Consider the following 19,451-nt stretch of genomic DNA (forward strand, 5'->3'; position numbering starts at 1 on the left):
TTTAGGCTTTAGGTTCGAATCCGAGCTGCCATGTGATCTCTATTGTCATCTGTTGCTTACTAAAACAGGATAAAAGCTGGGCCCCTGTTTCCCTTTTTACTGTGCGATTTACAAACGAGTCATGCCATGATTCTGAACGTCACAGGCATGGATACATTCTGATCACGGTGCTGAAAAATTCTAGGTCTTAAGTTTCCTCTCATGCTCTGAAGCAAAGTGGAATATTGGCATCAGGTGGTACTAGACTTGCATGATGTACTGCCCAGTGACTTACCTGTAAGTTTTGCAAGATTAGTACTGGAAAGACAAACTATGGGGTACTGCTTTGAAAAAGAAGCAATAAGAAACAAAAAAGAACTAAAGCAGTAGCAATCGATGATTAACTTTGGTATTGAATTAACCCAAATCAGAGTCTATATCAATCATAAACAACACTCTTCAAAAGTGAGAATAGAAAAAATATACACATTATATAGATATGACAAATTAGTTTTTTTAAAATGGTAGGAATAAATTTATTTTTTCCATATGAACAAGTGGTTTGATTTTTTTTACAAGTACTATTTTTTTGAGAAAACTTGCAAAAATTTCTAGCATATTCCAAGTCAAGAATGGACATGAAAAAAAGGGGATTTATTGCTGAATGTCAAAATGAAAAGTACACTTTCACCGCGTGAAGACAACTCATTTGCTGCGTTTACCATGCACCCATCTACCAGAACCACTAGGACATGCAGAGAGAGGGAAGCCTCAACAGGCAGACAGAGGAAGAACAGAAAAAAGGAGAAGAGAGAGAAAAGGATAGAAAGAAATCTCAGTCAAGAGAAGCTTTAGATGAGTGTTTAGGATTTGGATGTGAAGACACAGGACGAAGTGTATGTTGTGTGACTGTATGTGTATGTAAGTGTATGTCTCTGTGGGTGTGTGCGTGCGTGTGTGTGTGTGTGAGGGAGACGCTGGGTGGGGGTGTTTTGGGTGTGTATTTTTTCTGTTTGGTTTGTTTTCAAGGCGATGTGGTTGGGTAGAAACTAGGAGGAGAAGCTCATTTCGCAACCCATCCACTTAAAGAAGCTCATCCACTTGCCAAACCTGTGTTGCAAGTCTCCAGACTGCATACAAGACACAGCCAAAAAGAGAGGGGACAGCAAAAGGAAAGGGACTAAAGAAAAAAACTCCAGGTCATCACAGACTTTCCACAGGTTTCACAATCAAACAGGTGTAACTGATCACATCATTCTCCACACTCTCCCCTGCCACATAGTACACAGGAGCCCAGAAAAGCCACGGGTCAGGTCTGAGAGTGAGAGGTGTTTATGGGCAATGTGGTTTTTTGATGGGAAGTCCTGAGACACAGTGCGGCTTTAAGCTGCTGGCATAGGAACAGGAGCGTGTGAGCTAACGGGGGATGTGGGTCCTTGTAGGCTAGAATCAGGCTGGATTGGTTCCTCCGCAGGCAGCTCAGCGGCCAATGACTACACATGGAAGGAAGATTACAGTGCAATGAGCTCATTTCACCACTGGGGAGTGGCAAAATCACCAGCATGTCTTTCCCAGTTTATTTTTTTTATTTTATTTTTTTTGTTGTTGTTTGTTTTTGTCAACCATTGTTAACATTGTTCTTTAAACTTAAAGCCAACTTAATGGAACCATAGACAGCTCCCCTTTGACAAATCCGAAATCTATTAGAGAGATCACAGCCATACGCACACTAACCTTTTAGGCTGATGCAAAACACATAAACTACTTCTTCACACAACAGGCTGGCACATACTCTCTAAAATGAGCACACAAACACAGCCCTACTCGTCTGCCCGATCTAAACCTCCAGATTTTGGTCTCATGGACTTTAAACCTACATTCTGTAATGGCCAATGAAGTGCTCAACGTCATCATGCCCACCCTGCAAGGTCACAGGGCTGCAGGCGTATAAAATATGCCAATTAGAGGACAGCTTGACCCACTTCTAGGTTAATATTGACACCAAATCTGCACATTTGCACATAAATTGTGTGTTAGTTAATTTGGAGCCATTCTTCATTTGTTGTTATATTATTGTCTATTATTTATTTATTATTTTTGGAACGTGTCCCGTTTCATTTTTTTATTACATGCGCATTGCTATAAATTTTGGGTAACTACCAAAACTGCTGAAGTCTGCATTCCAAGCAGCCTTTCTGGAAGTTCACAGAAATTTCGCAGAACAGCCCAGATGAATGTAGAATTAGACGGCCCTTAAGTCCTAAGGACTTTCTCTGCGCATCTGCAAGAACAGACAAGACCAGAGATTTAGACTGGGCAATTCTTTCACATGTACACATAGACAGTACAACATACACTGACTCAGACTCTCTCACCACACACTGGTGAGAAAACACATTCATTGGACGTACACACACTTCCATTTTGAGAACCCTGAACACCGGGGCAGGTACCTTGACACCGTACCGTGCCCTATGAACTCCTGCATACCTGTGTTTCCATGGAAACAACATGTGATGACCACGGGGGAAAACATAATGCTAACAAGAGAACAGAATGACCCCTCACAGACAAGCCTTTTCCTGTCTCAAACAGGAAGCATGTCGATTGCAACTCTGTATGGCCAGGGAAAAACGACCGTATGTGTATGAACCCCTACTCATGTAAACAAACACCTTTTATGTAAAAGTGATTACCATATTGCATGATGTCTGAATCATATCACAGTTCGAATGGGGAGATCCTGAACAAATAAACCGAAAAGAAAAAGGAGACAAACATGTCTATATAAAACCCAGGAGTCCATTTTAAGAAAGGCTACAAAAACTCAATGGAACCTCCCTCGTCGGCATACAGCAAAAGGCACCACAATATTATTCTATTTCTAAGTTGTGAAAAAATTGGCACGTGATTCTTCTTCGTAATGCTGTAAACCAAAAAAAGGAATTACATATAAATAGTTTTCCCCCTATAAAAAAGTCTTTGCTGCTAGCTAGTAGACAATTTTTGCTGAAATGAAAATAAATATTTCATTTGTTTAGAATATCTGTCTGTTATATAAAATAAAAATATTTCTTATAGGTGCAGGTCTATAGCATATCATTTTTTCTCTCTCTCTCTCTCCTATGTTTCAGCATCCTTGTTGCTGTTCTTTTTTTTCCTTTTCTTTAAAGGGGTGCATTGTCCGGTTTGGACCGAGACTGCGACAGTTTGCTAGTTTGCGTGTTTGCACGGGATCCACCCCGCGCTGTGTTGATGTATGTCCGTGTATCATTGGGCCGGTAGATGGTGGCCGGCTCGGTGATGGTCATGTTCTGCATGCTGAGGAAGGGCGTGCTCTCTCCATGCCCCAAGTCCCCTATCTCCTCCTCATCCTCCTCCCCGTCCCAATCGCTGTCCGACAGACAGCTCTGGGAGCTGTAGTCTCTGGGGCCCTTGGCGCGCTGGGAAATGTGTCCGTTTAGCCGCGACCTCCTGTGCCACCGTCGGCCGCTGCCAATCTTCTTTGGCCGTTCACGGGACGACATATATTCCTGCGTGGTCTCGTAGTCCTCATCGTCCGCAAAACGGTAGGGGCTGGATGGCAGTGAGCCCGTGCTCTCTGCTCCGCAGTAGGGCCGGCGTGAACGGCGGTAGCGCTGCAGCAGCGGCTGGTCGTCGTCGGGTGAGTACGAGCCCACTGCGGCTGCAGGCGGCAGGCTGAGGGCGTGGCTGGCATTGGGCGTGGTGATCTGGAAGGTAGGCACCTGCTGGGGCAGTGAGGAGTGGAAGTCCACTGGAGACAGGCGGGCAGGCGTGGTCAGCGCTGACACGTACCTGGACAAGTGAGAGAGAGAGAAAAGAATAGAACAAAGCAGAAGACAATGGAAATGAAAGAGATAGATAAGAAAATAGAGTAAAAGAGAAAGGAGGAATAATAAGGAAGAGAAGAGAAAAATTTCTAAACATTTCCTTTTCAATCACACCAGCACATTTTCTTCAACATGGCCAGCAGAATGACTACACAATTTAAAGTTTAACTCTTTAGGAACCTTTACATTTGAAGCATCCCTGAAATAGTTCTTTGTCTCCAGGACTGGGCTGCACAAGGTTTGTGTAAGTTTGTACTTGTGCGTAAAGTCTTGACTGTCCTTAGTTTGTACTAGTTAGTTTCAAACTATCCTTTAAATTTGGTTGCAGCACATGTCTGTAAGTCCTGTCTTAACTAGTAGCAACAAACTAGTGCGTACATCACTTTAATATGATGATAACATGTTTAGAACAATGTTTAAAACACGACTGACTCTGACTTCTCCACCATAGAAGAGAACGATATGTACAGGTTAAATGGAATAAAAATAATTATCTACAGCCACTGTCTGTTTATTCTTTAATATTTTCCTGAGAAAACCAAATACGTAGCTATGGCAAACTGACAATACAGCATATCAGTTTAGATGTTTGGGCAGCTGCTGAATCTCATTGAGCTAGAGCTGTGGGTGTTTAGCTTCATTTTCTGTAGAGCTGTAAGTAAAACTACACCATATAGTGTTCAGATCTTTTAGCTTAGCTAACCAAAAAAGTCATGTTTTCGGTCTTTTTTGTGGTTTCTATGTTGTCCCTGATGGTTTCCCCAAAACTTACCTACTAAATACCTACTGAGCAGGAGGTGTAAATATTTAGTAACTACCAAGTTCAATGTTAAAACTAGTCTGTGTGCTGCAGCTCGTTTGGATTTATACATTAACCTGAACACTTACGTTACAACTACTCTATATTTGAACATACATAGATCTGGTGCAACTGGCCACTGCTGTTATTAGTCTGGTTACTGCCTCTTATTTGGAATGTTCTTGCTTGCACTTGTGTGCTCTCTAATATCAACCGGGCTCAATTTTTGTACATTAGTGCATGTTAGCACACTACAAACACTTACAACTGCTCGGCACTATTCAATGTGTCTGAGCATTATTTCCAGAAAACCAACAGGAAAATTTTTAGGCCTGTTTTGTAACATGCATGTCATTGTTAGTGAACACCCTTGGCCCTATTTTCTTTCCACAGACTGTTGCTCCCCTCTCTTTCACCTGTCGCTGTGAGGCGAGTCCCGCAAAGAGTCATAAGAGTCTCCGTACTGCAGGGGGCGCCGCGAAGGCTCAGAATAGCCACAGTGTGCTGCCCGTCGGGCCATACAGGCTGGACTGCTGCATTTACTGGTGCCAACTGAGGAGGACAGTGCCCCCGAGTGGCAGTCAGAGTTCATGCTGTCTGACCGCTCCATACTCCATGTCCTCTCCTCGTGCCTGGGGGTGGAGGTATGAGAATTCTGTTACACCAGTTAAATAATACATCACACCAACATTCAAGTATTCCATTATAATTAGGATGAGCAAATAATGAGCTGTCATTACCATCACTGTGTCAATCCCATCACAACCAGCTGTGATGATAATAGTAATTTTTTCTTTCTGTTCTGTTCTGGGAAGTGAATAGCTATCATGTAATGTAAACTAAAAATAAATGTAAACTAATCAAAATTGGTTATTTCTGAGCTACAATTCTCAAACAGTAACATATTTGGTACTGACATCTAATTACATTCAGATCATGAAGTATGACTATTTCTGCACATCAAATTTCTCATTCTGTCACTTCTCATTTCCATGGTAACCACAAATAATGTGATTCTAATGACAGTGGAAAAAGGGACAGCAGATTTGGTGACAGCAGAATGTTGTTATAAAAAGATATATATTGCACATATAGCGATGCACATGTACGACACTCTATTTAACTTTAAAGAGAATATTTAATTTCCTGTTGAAACGCCATCTTCTCACAGGGTAAGAATGTACAGTTTCAGATCTGAAGCAAGTGGAGCTTCATTTTCTCCTATCTCTAAAAGATGAAAACTGTAAGTACTGTTTATCTGATTGTGAAAGTTTTGGTGATCTACCAGGTCTTCCATGATTGATAGGAGCCCCATTTTATTTTCATAATTGTTGTCTTTTAATAGTGGTTTGAAAATTCAGTTTTTTTATGTTCCTTTGAATTTCCCCTTCTTTATACAGTACAAGTATATTATCTTATAATAAGTCTCTTTAAGAAATATCTCCTGAAAAATGAATTCCAAATAAATAAAAATACAAAGCAGATGTTCAATGACTTGACGACTAACCCTAACTGAAGAATCACCCATACGTCAGTGCATTCATGAAAGATAAAAGTAGAGGAAAGAACAGACATACAGATAGTAAAGAGACAGTCAGACAAATAAAGTCTGATAGGCAGAGTCTATACCGGTGACTGGAAGCGTGAGAGGCAGTAGAGGAGTGGTGGGACCGGGATGACATTCGGCTACCCGAGAAGTTGCCAGATGTCTCTGTTCCATGTCGTATTACTCGCTCAGTGGCTGGGACATTTTTAGAGATATACTGCAACACAAGACAGATGCAACATAGGATATGTAGCTTGGTCTAACTAAGTAACATGTTGCATATTTTCAATGAACATATGTACTGTGCATTCCTATAGACATATGTATACATAACTTTCCCGTTCCTCATCAGACAGAAGGAGAGCAGCTGTAAGCTTTTGGCTAAAAGATGTGAAACAGTTACCTGGAAGGCTGATGGTTTTGAGGTCCAATAGGAGTGAGCCAGGAGAAAGCGTGGTGTAATCCCACTCTGGCTAATACTCTTATGCTATGTTAAACTGACGCTCTGTAGTTTGAGACTGTATCTCTCATGTAGCGGCTGGCATGAGTTGAAAGGTTTACATACATATTGAAAGAAAAAACAAAGTCACAAGCAGTCAAACTCACGTCGACCATAGGGATCTCCTCTGGGCCAGGACCAGGACCAGGGTGGTTGGGTCCGTTGGCTAGCATTCGATTGGGGTGCTCTACACACATATTCTGGTGCAGGTGATTTTGCATTTTCTTTCTCTGTTTCCTGCAGAGAGGAAATTCCTGCAGTAAATTTATATCCTTATCCATAAACCAGTTTGCAAGCAAGATTTGATCTACACTTCTCTGTTAGCATAGGCAGATAGAAAAATACTTGAAGCCAGTAAACAATTACTCTGCCTTTGAATTTACTCAGTCTTTCTGTTTATATAGAGTAGGAGTGTAACGATTCTAAAATCGAGACTGAAAGCGTGATATAAATGTTCACGGTCTCATGTCGTGGATCCAGAAGACGAAACTAATATTGAAATCTGTGTATATATCATTCATTTGTTTTTACTTTCACCCAATAAAACATTTTAAATTTACTTTGGTTGTTACATGTGATTCTTATTAAAAGTGAATGGACATCCAGAATAATAAGCTACTGTTAATCTACAGATAAATTAGTTTTATTTGAAAAAATACGCATAAATACATTATACTGTGATATACACTGAAACCATCAGTAATCCTAATTAGATCGTGATATAATTTTTTTGCCCACACCACCCACTAACTATAACATATATAAAGCATGAAATTATTCAGTTTATTTATTTATTTTAATTTACGCAGTTAATTATGCAAAGTTAATGTACCATGTTCTTTAGCGTTCTCCTCTTTAGTGCTCCAAACTGTTGGTAATCTAATAAAACCCAGAAATTATTTCCCCTTTTTTCATATTCACCCCCACTCCCAAAAATAAACCAAGGTATGAACCGACCCCTGAGTTCTGAACCAAAATGTAGGTTTGGAGAACCGTCAGCAGATGTTCTAAAGCCACTTCATTGAGCTTGGAGGATGCTCCGTTCTTCCCCTTCACAGATCAGATCAGGCTTTCACACCAGCAATGGTCACAGTATGAAAGACCAAGCATATTCCTGCACTGTATTCCTAAGTTAATGATGATTCTACATTAAGAATTCAAAATAGTATAAAGTTTAATAACTACTCTTTCCACAGTTCTAACCTTAAAGTGATGGTCAGGCCATAACTCAAATTTACATTGTTTTCCTCTTACCCCAAATGAAATGGATCAGCCAAGTCATTAAAATTGAAGGGACATTGGATGTTTGATACTTTAGTTTTACAGTGGCGCTAATGTGGCTAACAATAATAGATGTTAACAAACAAATAATAGAAGCTTATATCCACAACAACAAGCTTCATACAAAGTGCATGCCTAAATAATCAGATACCTGCCTCAGATTGCAGTGAGCTGCTGATTAATTATAAACAGGCTTGCTTATGTTGTTTCTGATACTTTATTTATAAATGGACAAAAGTATGGACAAAATTCATGCTTCAAGACAGTTATAAGTTACAGTTACATTTTTAAGTGGTGACACAAATGCTTTGTGCATTTCTAATTAACAGTATGTCATACAGTGTGAGAAACTACATTAGCAAGTCTGAAATTACTTAACAACTTGATACAATCTCAAGCGAGTATGTGATGATATAGGCCGGCTGCTAAACTGCATAAGGCTAAACTTGTGGCTATAAGCCTACATTAGTCTTGTAGAATCAGTGCAAAGTAAAGAAACAAACTCTGTACTGGCTAAGGGGATTTGGGATAAGGGGAAAATTGTGTCATTGTGAAAACTGTCAATTTTACAGTTATAAAGCACTATCAGCATCATTTTGGAAGAGTGGAGACTAAGCAGGGTCTTTTGCCAGGTGAGCTCGCTGGGCTTACTTGGTTTTGCAGTATGCCACAACACACACGATGCCAACTACCAGCAGAGCCACACAAATGCCTGTTATTGTCAGCACCCGCTTCTGGTACAGCTCCTCTGCCTCTGAATAAATGAGACCGACATATACACACGCACATACACACATAGACACATGTACACACACACATGCTCTGCATCAGTGGTTGCCACAGCATCGGACACTTAAGCTAGATCTGGTCATTCTAAAATACTTGCTCTAAAACAGTTAAATTCATCTGAAAACAATGTATATATTCTACAAGAGTTTTGAATCAACCGAGAGAAGTAGGCCATACGTCTTATCCTAATCACCATCAAATACAACGGTAAAGAGACACTGATCTATGGCAGATATCGCTTTATGAACACATTGGGACCTGAGGGTGATATCTTGACCACACCACTGGAAAATACAAATTTAAATCTCTGTAGCTGGCTCTCAAAGCCAGATTTTCAGATAATGCCAATTATGCTAAAACAGTATGAGACTTCTTGGCTCCGTCTGGAACAGCACTAAATCTGCCAAACTCAGAAAACAATAATGTTGCATTTTCTCTGAGACGTGTTCATAAACTGAAGTCTCTGCCTCTCTTGCAGTCCCATTACATGCACTGGCCTACAGACATCATTAGATTAATGGAAGGTAAAGCAGTTTAAGCTTCTAAATCTTTCACAGTACATGCCTGTAAAGTAGGGTTAAAACACACAAACAGCATTTCTTATGAGCCATTAGGAGAGGGTTGTTCATAAAACTGAATTAAATTTGCTAAAATGTGAATGCATGATGCTCCATGTCAAATTGGCTAACGCGAGTGAATCTGTACTTAGTCTTAATATTCTATATGGCCAGATAATTATTTGCTCTACGCATGACCTCAAACTGTACTTTCTAGCATCTGTATCTTCACAAGCACTGAACTGGTTTTATGAAGACCCTCCATGTAGGTGCTGTGAAGACGTTTTTTGGTCTGGTGTTAAACTCGAGGCCCCGGGGGGCACGCCATGAGCACAATGACAGAAGAGAACACACAGAACATGGAGAGAGGGAACGAGAGAGAGGACAAGAGCTCCGAGAGGAAAGAAGTGACGGCCAGACAGCGGGGGAGTGGGGGGGTGAGTGCGTAAAAAGGAGAGTGGACAAGAGGGGGACGCGGTGCTCAGGTCAAACGTTGAGCCTTCGCCTGTTATTGCATTGCATGCTTGTTACAGGAAACGAATAACAGTATATGGAGAGAAAGAAAACTTAATTCTATCCAGGAAGAGTGTTATGGAGAGTGATGTACATCGATAACATTAATTCATCTCTTTTACTGAAGCTTATCTCAAGTTTAAGTCTATTAGACATGATTAATGACCCAAATGTAGTCTAGAATGTACTAGTAAGCTATGTGGACAATTCCAGGTCTTTTAGCAGATGATGGAGACTGTATATTTTACTTTCAGGGATTAGCTAAAAGATTTAACTTCAGTTATGTTACTACATCTCAGAAATCAAGCACACATTGCTAAATCAGTTATTATGTCTATTCATGTATTTCTACAGTGGATATTAGTAACTTAGTAAGCATGGCTTTGTCAGTACATTAACAGAAGGGGTTTTCCAGTGGATCACTTCAGTTGTTTTGATATGGCACAGAGAAAAGTGACTGTGATGTGATCTTATATAAGCCTTAAAACTAAGAATCAAACAAATAATAGTTCCATACCCATAATTTCAATTCCAAGATGCTCTGCCAATGCAGAAAGTTGACAATGTAAAGAAAGAAAAAAGAAAGAAAAAAAGAAAAAATCAGATAAAGTTGCCCACTTGTTCAGATCGATGCGTCAAAATGCTAGATTAGTATGTTTCTGTTTGCGTCGAGACACTGAAGTGAAGGGGTGTAAGTTCCAGTAACAGACAGACAATGCAGACACACTGTGGCCAACTCCATTTTCCCCATTACATAAAATAAAAAAACAAAATATTTTATATAACAAGCAAGCGCACAGATGCATGCAGACACATAGACAGCCAGCCATACAACTTGCTGACATATTTACTAGCCCTCATTTCTTGGATTAATCTTTAAAGAAGGACAAAAACAAACCAAACGATTAAAAAGAAAAGCACTACGTTACTAACACATAGAGACGCAGCTGAGTACAGATGAATACAGACATGAAGAAAATGGCTTCTATTCCTTTACTGGTGAACAGATGACCTACATTGATTCACCTGCTTTGCTCTAAATGGCACTCGATCAAAATATTGTATCCTAAGTCAAGGATATGTGTAGTACCTGCCACATGCATGGTTCTCCCAGCATTTGATTATCTATACAAAGCATTTCTCTAGTGTTCTGTCTCTGTTTATAAAGGATATGCTGGTTGTTAAAGGTTAAAGGTCATGCATCATGCCTTTGAGTTTTATCAAACCACCTTTGCAGGAATAATCTAACACATTCTCATGGCAAACACAAATCTCAGTGTTGGATAAGAATCTCAAAACACGCAAGTACCTGTTTTGTGACTTTTTACTTAATAAGGTACTTAATAACATCTCCAGACAAACTCTTTCTGACAAGCAAAATGTCTTCTGACGCAAAAAAGGGAAGGTACTGCCATTCTATTTGAAAGCATGCTACATATGCGTTGTTTGGGTCTCTCTCCTACTGTGCTACAACCTGATGATACATCACATTAAATTTGCCTCTGAAGCGAATAAACCTTCTCCCCTGGCTTCAGTTCTCATCTGTTAGCTGCATTTTAGATGTAACTGATGAGTCAAATCAACAAAACCACAGAATGGAGACACAGTAAGGAGTGGAGAGACGCACGGAGAGACAAACATACGGCATGCATTCATCTCATCCTCAGCATGCAGCTCCTGAGCAGACAGACAGTCAGACAGACGGACGAACACGCAGACAGACAGACAGGAAGAAGAAATGGACATACTGTAGAAACTGGCCATAACGGAGGTTTGACAGCGATCACCAGTATAGTCATTTGGACACCTGATGGAGGGAAAACAAACCCACAAAAGGAGAAGGAGGGAACAAGAGGAGGGGGGGAGGAGAGGAGGCAGGGGAGAGGGCCAGACACATAACGGGAAAAGAGAGAGGAGAAAGGGAGTAGAGAGAGAGTGAGAGAGCAAGAGAGAGTGAGAGAGAGAGAAAGAGAGAGAGAGAGAGAAAGAGAGAGAGAGAGAGAGAGAGAGCAGAGAAACACCAAATTAGAACAACAGAACACAACCCACAGGCAGAGCAGAGCAGTTCTGCCTGATGATGTCATCACTCTGGGTTTTAAAGGGGACCTGTGAAGGAACTCCGGGAGTGGTAAGACTCATTTTCATACAAGGGTCTAAACACACTGTCAGAAGGGTAAAGCATGTGAAACAGTAGAGGTTCAATCTACAGGAAACTATAGCAGCTTATCCTTGTTTGACCATCCAGAAATCCCACAAGCTTCTAGGCTGTTCCATGCTGTTGTTTCAGTCTGACATGTCTGCAGAACACACATTTATCATCGTTTTCCCTTTTTCCCCCTTAAGTCACTCAGCATCCTCTAACAAAAAATTGACCCCTATGGAAAGAAATATATTGTTATTTGTCATCAATATATTCCAAAATGTAAACAGAATATATTGTAACATTTGTTTCAATATATTACTTTTTGGTATAGGAGTATGGTTCTGTTGAAGATGGAAACAAGAGTGTATAGTACAGGTCATTTAAACAAACATGTAAACACTTTAACACTAGGGTTGGCCCAAAATGCAATTTACAATATTGATTTTTCTGAGTACTTGAATGCACATTTTCAAAATCCTAAACCTCTTAAAACAGCAATATTTGTTTCATAATTACTTATACCTTTAAATTTATCACTGCAGTTCATAATATATCCAGTAGGCGGCAACAATGTATTGCTACTGGGGCTGAAGAGCACATACCTCCATGATGTTTGCTGCTACAGAAGCAGTGATTTTAGCCCTCTCGTTCAAATACAGTTCAAGCTGCTAAGACTAGTGGCACTTGGATAGGCATCATTATACTTACACATCTGAGATGATTTATCAAACCTCAAATGCCTCTATGTGAAGCCAAGCCTTCATCACAAACATTGCAATGAATATTTCTTTAAGTAATTTAAAGTGCTCTCATGCTTCAGTAACTGCTTGGAACGTGGTGCAGCTTATAGCACTCTTAAGCAAGGTAACATGAAATTATGACCATTTCAAAAAAAAAAATATATATATATATTTTAACATTTTCCATAAAATATAACAGTTCTTGTTAAAGGCCTCTTTTTAAAGGCTGATGAAAAGCAATTTTTGTGGTATAGAAAAAAAAGTTTTAAAAACCCTAAACAGAGAATTTGATACAAACATTACAAACAAAACCTAAGTCTTCAAATTATTCTGGCCAGTCATATTTAATCAAGTTGATCTTGTTCAGAAGACGTATCAGACTGAAACGATGGAGTGGTTTCAGTGTGGTCAAAACAGGCTATGGGGATGGGGGTGTCTGGGAGGGTAGAGCAGTGTTTGTCTCCAGGTGTGATGTGGTTCACATTAGTTACATTAGTCTAATGATACCACATTCAGAAATCTTTAGCTAAGTGGTTCACTGTAGTTAATCTATTCAAACTGCACTACTCTCAGCAGTGCTCATACGCTATCAATTTAACATTCAACCCAACATTTAGTGAAATGTTTATAGGATGACGTTAACATGATGATGTCATAGTGTGTCTGGGGAAAAAAGAGATTCCCTAAAAGCTGTGTAATGTTTTTAGAAGCTTCCTTACCTTGGGAATTTCTATAATTTATAATTTAGAAACCAAGAGTTTTTAAAAGCACAGAATTCCCCCATTATATCTTTCTGCAGAATTTACTGCAGACGTTAATGGAGCTGCTGCATTTAATTTGGTTCAATGGTTGCTGGTCACACATATAAACACAGAAACAGCATGTGCTTATGCGCACACATGCGCACACATTTTAAGGTAACATTTGTGACCCTCTTAGAATTAATATTACATTTCACAAAACAATTCCCAAGCCACATGAAATATTCATAAATCAAATCAGAATATTGCCCTTCTTAAACATATTCATTAACCCAAATAGCTCCAACTAGCATAACTGCCTATGCAGTGAGTAAAGAATATCGACTGCACAGTAGAGTTAATGTGCAGCATTCCCAGAGAGACCCTGCACTTAATCACCAGCCACAATGAGGCTGGACGCATCGTAAAACTGACCCATCTGCTCCGACATGACTACTAAAGGTAAAGCAGTGCATCACCTTCAGTTCCCTTCCCGGCAGTGTAGCGTGGAAGAAACAGGGGTAACAGAGAAAGCAGCAGACCTTTTGTCTGTTTTTTCCCCTCTTTCCATCTCTCAGATCAGGCAACTGATTTCACTGTCTCCTCTGTTCTATCTCCCTCTGGAAGCATGAAATGCAGTACTGGGCCCTACTGAACTCAGGAGCCTCTGTCTAAAGTGTCTTAAGCTCCTTTGCAAGCACACGGACACATCATCACTGCCCCTAGAAGACCCCGAATGTCCTGAAACAACAGCTGATCAGGTGACAAAGTCTATTTAAAAAAAAAGTCCTGTTTTTTTTTTTTTGGATTTCTACCTGATTTTTCTCCCCAATTTAATTGTCTCCAATTCCACCCACTAGTTAGGACTTCCCCAATCACAGGATGCCATCAACGCTAGGAGGGTGACGGCTAGCATAGGCTTCTTCCGAGACCTGCGAATCCAGCCACTGCTTCTTTTCTAACTGCCGCTCACATGACGCCATGGGACAGCCGAACGCGCTCAGAGAAAAGTGCCAACCGCAAGATCCGTTACGTCAGCTAAGAGACGCCTGCGCTGACTAGCACTGCATTGAGTGATGGGAGGAGAAGGGGGCCTTCCTACCCACCCAAAGAGAGTGAGGCCAATTGTGCTCTCTTGGACTCACGGCTAAAGATGGCTGTAGCATCATCAGGGATTGAACTCGCGATCTCCTGATGATAGGGCCAACGCTTAGACGGTTGCACCACTTGGGAGCCTATCCTGTTATTTTTAGGTTCCCAGAGCACTCAGTCCTGATTAAACTAAATAAAATCAACCAAAAAGATAGTTATTTGATTCCACTGGGACAGTGATAATAACAAGAATATGTAATCACTTTGTTTTGTCCATTTGAAACTGCTTTGTCATCTCCATGAGTCATTTGATCCAGTTGGTCAAAGACTCACCCAAATATAATGTACGTCCCTATAACAGTAGGATAATTGGATCTTTGAAACAATAACTATGTTTACATATATGCCAACAGTTAAATATTGGTCTGACTAAGATATAATTGTCTTATTAGTGCATTAATCAATATGAGTCTCAACTGTAATAGTCTGAATAAGGTCTTATTCGACCTAAGCTTGGCTAGGCTGACGATGGTCGGACGATTTAAGACAGATTTAGACATGAAAAGGCTAAGATAGCTCCACTGGCTCATGACATAGCTTTTGGGTCATTGTGTGGCTTTCTCAAGGACTCTTGCCGAGAGGAAAAGACATATTCAATGTGAAACATTTTTTTTAAAACAGACATAATTTGATATTTAGGCAGAAGGAGAAAAAAAACATGTTTTGAAAAGGTATGGAATATGTGTGTCATGAAAGTTTCACGGTAAAAAAATCAGACCATGCTGGCGCGCATAGTCTTGTATACAGCTCTTGTAAGGCCCAATACCATTTCACCCCTGTCCCCTACCACTTGGCCCTTAGCCCTCCCGTTTCGTATGTTCACACCTAGAGGTAGGGTATCCTGAGTTTTGTTGATATAGTGGGGTAGGGCGAAATGTTAGGGCTGCACGGACCTAGATGATGTAGATAGCTGCACAAGTGCCCAAAAAACCCACAAATATAAAGTATTTTCTCCATCAGAAAATTACAATAACCTTTGTATTGTCTTAGTTTAATGTCATAAATTTCCCGTTCCACCTTAAATAGTACAGCAGTACTAATGTCTGAAGCACCAGAATTTAACTGCTGCTCCAGTTAAGGTGGAACAGAAAAATTAGAATGAGAAGCTGGCAAATAGCTGAATTCAGCTTCATATCACCAATAAATTACGGGTGGGTGATAATAAATAATTATCACATCCCCCCTCTTTGAAAGCATATGATGCCCTAAATTTAACTAAAGGCCAGCAGCAAGTTCACTGAGTTCGCTTTACTGCTCCTCTGCTATCACTGCAGACTGGCCGGGTCACCAAAAGAGCACCACTAGTAGCCTGATAATGAACTAGTGTTCTTCTTTATTTGAGGGTCCCATTTCATAGGGGAAGATTTAAACCACTACCCCTTGCAACTCATTTCTAAGGGGCAAGGTTACACTCGAAAACAAGGGGTGGGGGTAAAAATAAGAAGTGGAACTAGGCCTAAAGGTCTTGGTTTAGCCCAGTTTCTTAGACTATTTAATGCAAGTAGACATAGTTATTGTAGTACCAAAGAGAGAATAGGTATAGAAATAACATCCAGATTTAACATCAGAAAACAGACTCCATTAGACAACAATAAGTTAAACATGATTCAGCTAAGAAGGAAGACTACTTCAGTTTTGAGAAGGAGCTGACAAGCAATAGAAGGTTGCAGCCAGCCAAGTTAGCATCATGCACATACACATTCTGTTTGAGATTACCTAACAACCCTACGTGGGTTGAGGCAAGTGTGATGATTGAAGCATACAGTTTGCACAATGCTAACCTTGCAGCTATAAGCCTTGTAACCCCAGCCCAGAACTAAAGAAGCAATCTCCATGCAATAAATATGTCTGACTGACTACATTTGGGCTCAGAGGAGTCAGGAATCTGACTATTGGAAGAGCAGTGCCTTTAATCCTAATGCAAGAAACAAAGTTAGGTGAAACGTCTTGAATAACTACACACAGCTTATATGAACAGCAGATTCAAATCCTAGAAGCCACAGTAACATGTGTAGGTGAGATGCCGAGTCTGCATGTGGTTGTAGTGAGTAGGACTTGGCGCTGCAGGATGGGTGTGACTCACTTGCAGGACAGCTGGTTTATACCGTGTATGAAATAACAGTCACCACCGTTGACACAGTATGCCTTCTCCGTCTCATTGCACTTCCTGGCATGGCTGGAGCCCGGAGACAGCGTGGTTGTTACTGTAGAGAAACACACAGACAGACACACACAGATACAACCATCAGCATGTGTGGGCAAAGTTGTGTAACAGGGTGGATGAAAACTCACTGAATTATGAAGATGAAAATGCAACTTACCACGAGGCAAAAAAAAAAAAGGAAAAAGAAGAAAAATGCATATCAAACAGCTCACAATACTACTGATGAAAACAGTGTTAATCTTTCTGTATTTATTATCGCTTCCATATGACATATGGCACCATATTTTTTAACAGAATAAGGTTAAAAATTTAAAAATTGTTACCAAAAATTTGTCAGAACAAAAATATGGCATCAGGTCAGAGAGTATACCATCCACATGTGGTATTTTGTATCCTCAGTACCGGGCAAAGCAAAACTGTGACAGAACAGAGTTTATATGTCTGCTCATGGAGAGAGAGGGAAAGAGAGAGAGAGAGAGAGAGAGAGAGAGAGAGAGAGTGAGCTTTACAACTTGCATGCTAAAAACTTCTTCAGTACAGTGAGACAATGAGAAAAAAGAAAAAGAGCACTAATTATGGAGTGCTGGGGAACATCCCCTACAGAGAAGAACTAATTAACCAAGCAAGGTACGAGCTAGAGTACAGAGACACACAACGTTCCATAGTTCAAAACAAACAGCAAGATACCACAAGCCCATTTCCCTCTCTTTTCTTCTCATATGAGCAACTGTCACACATAATGCTTCATCATTGAAATACCCATCAGCTTCACCCAAGTCTGACAACTAGACAACAATCTTTCCAAATCACAACAAAGTCAGCAAGAAGACATCTTACTGAGTCATTACTATACCAGTGGAGTGAACATAAGGCCTTGGAGCCTAACTGAGGGTGAGACCAGTGGGTAGCGCTGTCGCCTCACAGCGAGAATGGCCTGGGTTCGATTCCCAGCCGGGCGACCAGGGTCATTTCTTTGTGGAGTTTGGATGTTCTCCCTGTGTCTGTATGGGTTTCCTCCCATAGTACAAAGATGTGAAGTCAGGCCAATTGGACATGCTAAATTGCCCCTAGGTGTGTATGTCTGTCTGCTTAGTGATGGACTGGTGACCTGTTCAGGTTTATCCTGCCTTCTGCCCAATGACAGCTGGGATAGGCTCCAGCTCCCCACTGCAACCCAGAAGGATAGGTGGTTTAGATGATGTGTGTGTGAACTCTAAGCAGGACATCATGCCATTAATACACATCTAAACACCATTCCTTTAATATAGTGAAGAAGTAAAATGTGACACCTCTGCAACTGAAATCTCATTTTCTTCACTTATAAAACTGATTTTCCTGATTTCCTAAACAGACCACCTGAAACACAGTCCACACATAAGATATCAGCCAAAGTCCAACATTATCTCTGCACTTCAGTGATGTCTTTAACATTCCTCACTGACTTGACTTCATGACTTGGAAGTGCATAGCACTTACATTACAAACGTGGCCACTTGCAGGGGAGGAGGGGGCAATGAGGAGCAGATTTTTAATAAGAACACACTAGCCCTTGGTTCCCAGCAAGCCTCAGTGAGCTAATTAGCTAGTTTTTGTATATCGCTGCTGTCGGAACAAAACCTGGTATCTCAATTTTGATCATTTTTCAGTTTTTGACATGATTAGAAAATGCTTGTTGCTCTTAACATTGTGTGTAAATTTCATTACCAAAACAATTGACCCAAAATGACTTGGAAAAAGTCTGGTTGTATTGACTCACATTAAAAGAAAAGAATGTTTTGTCATTCTCTTGTAAAGTTATACAATTGATCTGACAGCACTTATTAACATATTAACATATGTTCACTTTGTCTGGCTTAATTTCACATTCTGAATGAACCATAGTGTGCTAGCCTTCTTTGTTGCTGCTAGCCGTGGTCCTTAGCTTGCTAACTAGCTGTCACATGCAGCAGTTATCTAATAGATGAAGTAGTTTGCTACATAAATCCCAATTTTCACACAGCATCTTCAATGTTCTAGTTTTGGTACAGTGTTATAGTGCACTGTAAATAAAAGTAAAAAAGTAAAAATAAAGAAAAAAAGTTAAAAAAGAAAATATTTAAATAACAGTTTAAATCTAAATATATTTACAGTGAAACGTTAAATGTAAAATGTATAAACATAAAAAATGTCTGGTTAAAAGATTTTAATAGCCAGAGAGTACAGGCTGGCTGGACTCTCCTGAACATTAGACATTTGTGCCTCTCAGGAGCCTAAAGGTTCATATATTAATAGTTATCTGTATACTTACAAAAACAGCATTTTACCATTTCTATGACTGACACTGACAGTTGTTTTGCCAGATATTTCTGCAAATAGACATTAAAATAACCATTTATTCATATGAATTATAAAGTCTTAAGCTGTTTTATAATCCAACAGTTGTGCTTATGTATTGTGGCTCTATAAACACACGACAATTACAAAAATAGGATTTACTACTTCAGCAGTACACTGTAATATCCTATAAAAGTGCAGGAATTGGCTTTGCTTCTAATGGATTGACTGTCATCTGTAAAACTCAAAAATTAAAAAATAAATAAAAATATTTCATTTTAGCGATTATGATTTATAAGGGAAATTTATTTTTAGGGTATCCACAGATGACTTAAATATGAGATTTGTAAGTAATGTAAAACAGCAAAAAAAAAAAAATTTCACA

At 39.9% G+C, this 19,451-nt stretch overlaps 1 protein-coding gene across 2 annotated transcripts in view; it reads right to left on the reverse strand.

Annotated features, from left to right (window-relative positions):
• Positions 1-508: 508 nt before the first annotated feature.
• Positions 509-19,451, reverse strand: part of nrg2b (neuregulin 2b) — a 69,530-nt gene continuing 50,587 nt past the window's right edge. Inside the window, exons 4-11 of one of the 2 annotated variants that reach the window (XM_017722731.2) lie at positions 16,673-16,793; positions 11,563-11,621; positions 10,332-10,355; positions 8,607-8,709; positions 6,782-6,911; positions 6,259-6,392; positions 5,046-5,261; positions 509-3,795 (exon numbers count right to left, since the gene is read on the reverse strand). In XM_017722731.2, the coding sequence (XP_017578220.1) occupies positions 3,147-3,795; positions 5,046-5,261; positions 6,259-6,392; positions 6,782-6,911; positions 8,607-8,709; positions 10,332-10,355; positions 11,563-11,621; positions 16,673-16,793 (1,436 nt within the window). In that variant the 3' untranslated portion in view covers positions 509-3,146. The remainder of the gene's footprint in view (positions 3,796-5,045; positions 5,262-6,258; positions 6,393-6,781; positions 6,912-8,606; positions 8,710-10,331; positions 10,356-11,562; positions 11,622-16,672; positions 16,794-19,451) is intronic. The other variant, XM_017722730.2, reaches the window with a different exon arrangement.

Source organism: Pygocentrus nattereri, chromosome 8 (genome assembly GCF_015220715.1).
Source record: "Pygocentrus nattereri isolate fPygNat1 chromosome 8, fPygNat1.pri, whole genome shotgun sequence".
Lineage (NCBI taxonomy): Eukaryota > Metazoa > Chordata > Actinopteri > Characiformes > Serrasalmidae > Pygocentrus > Pygocentrus nattereri.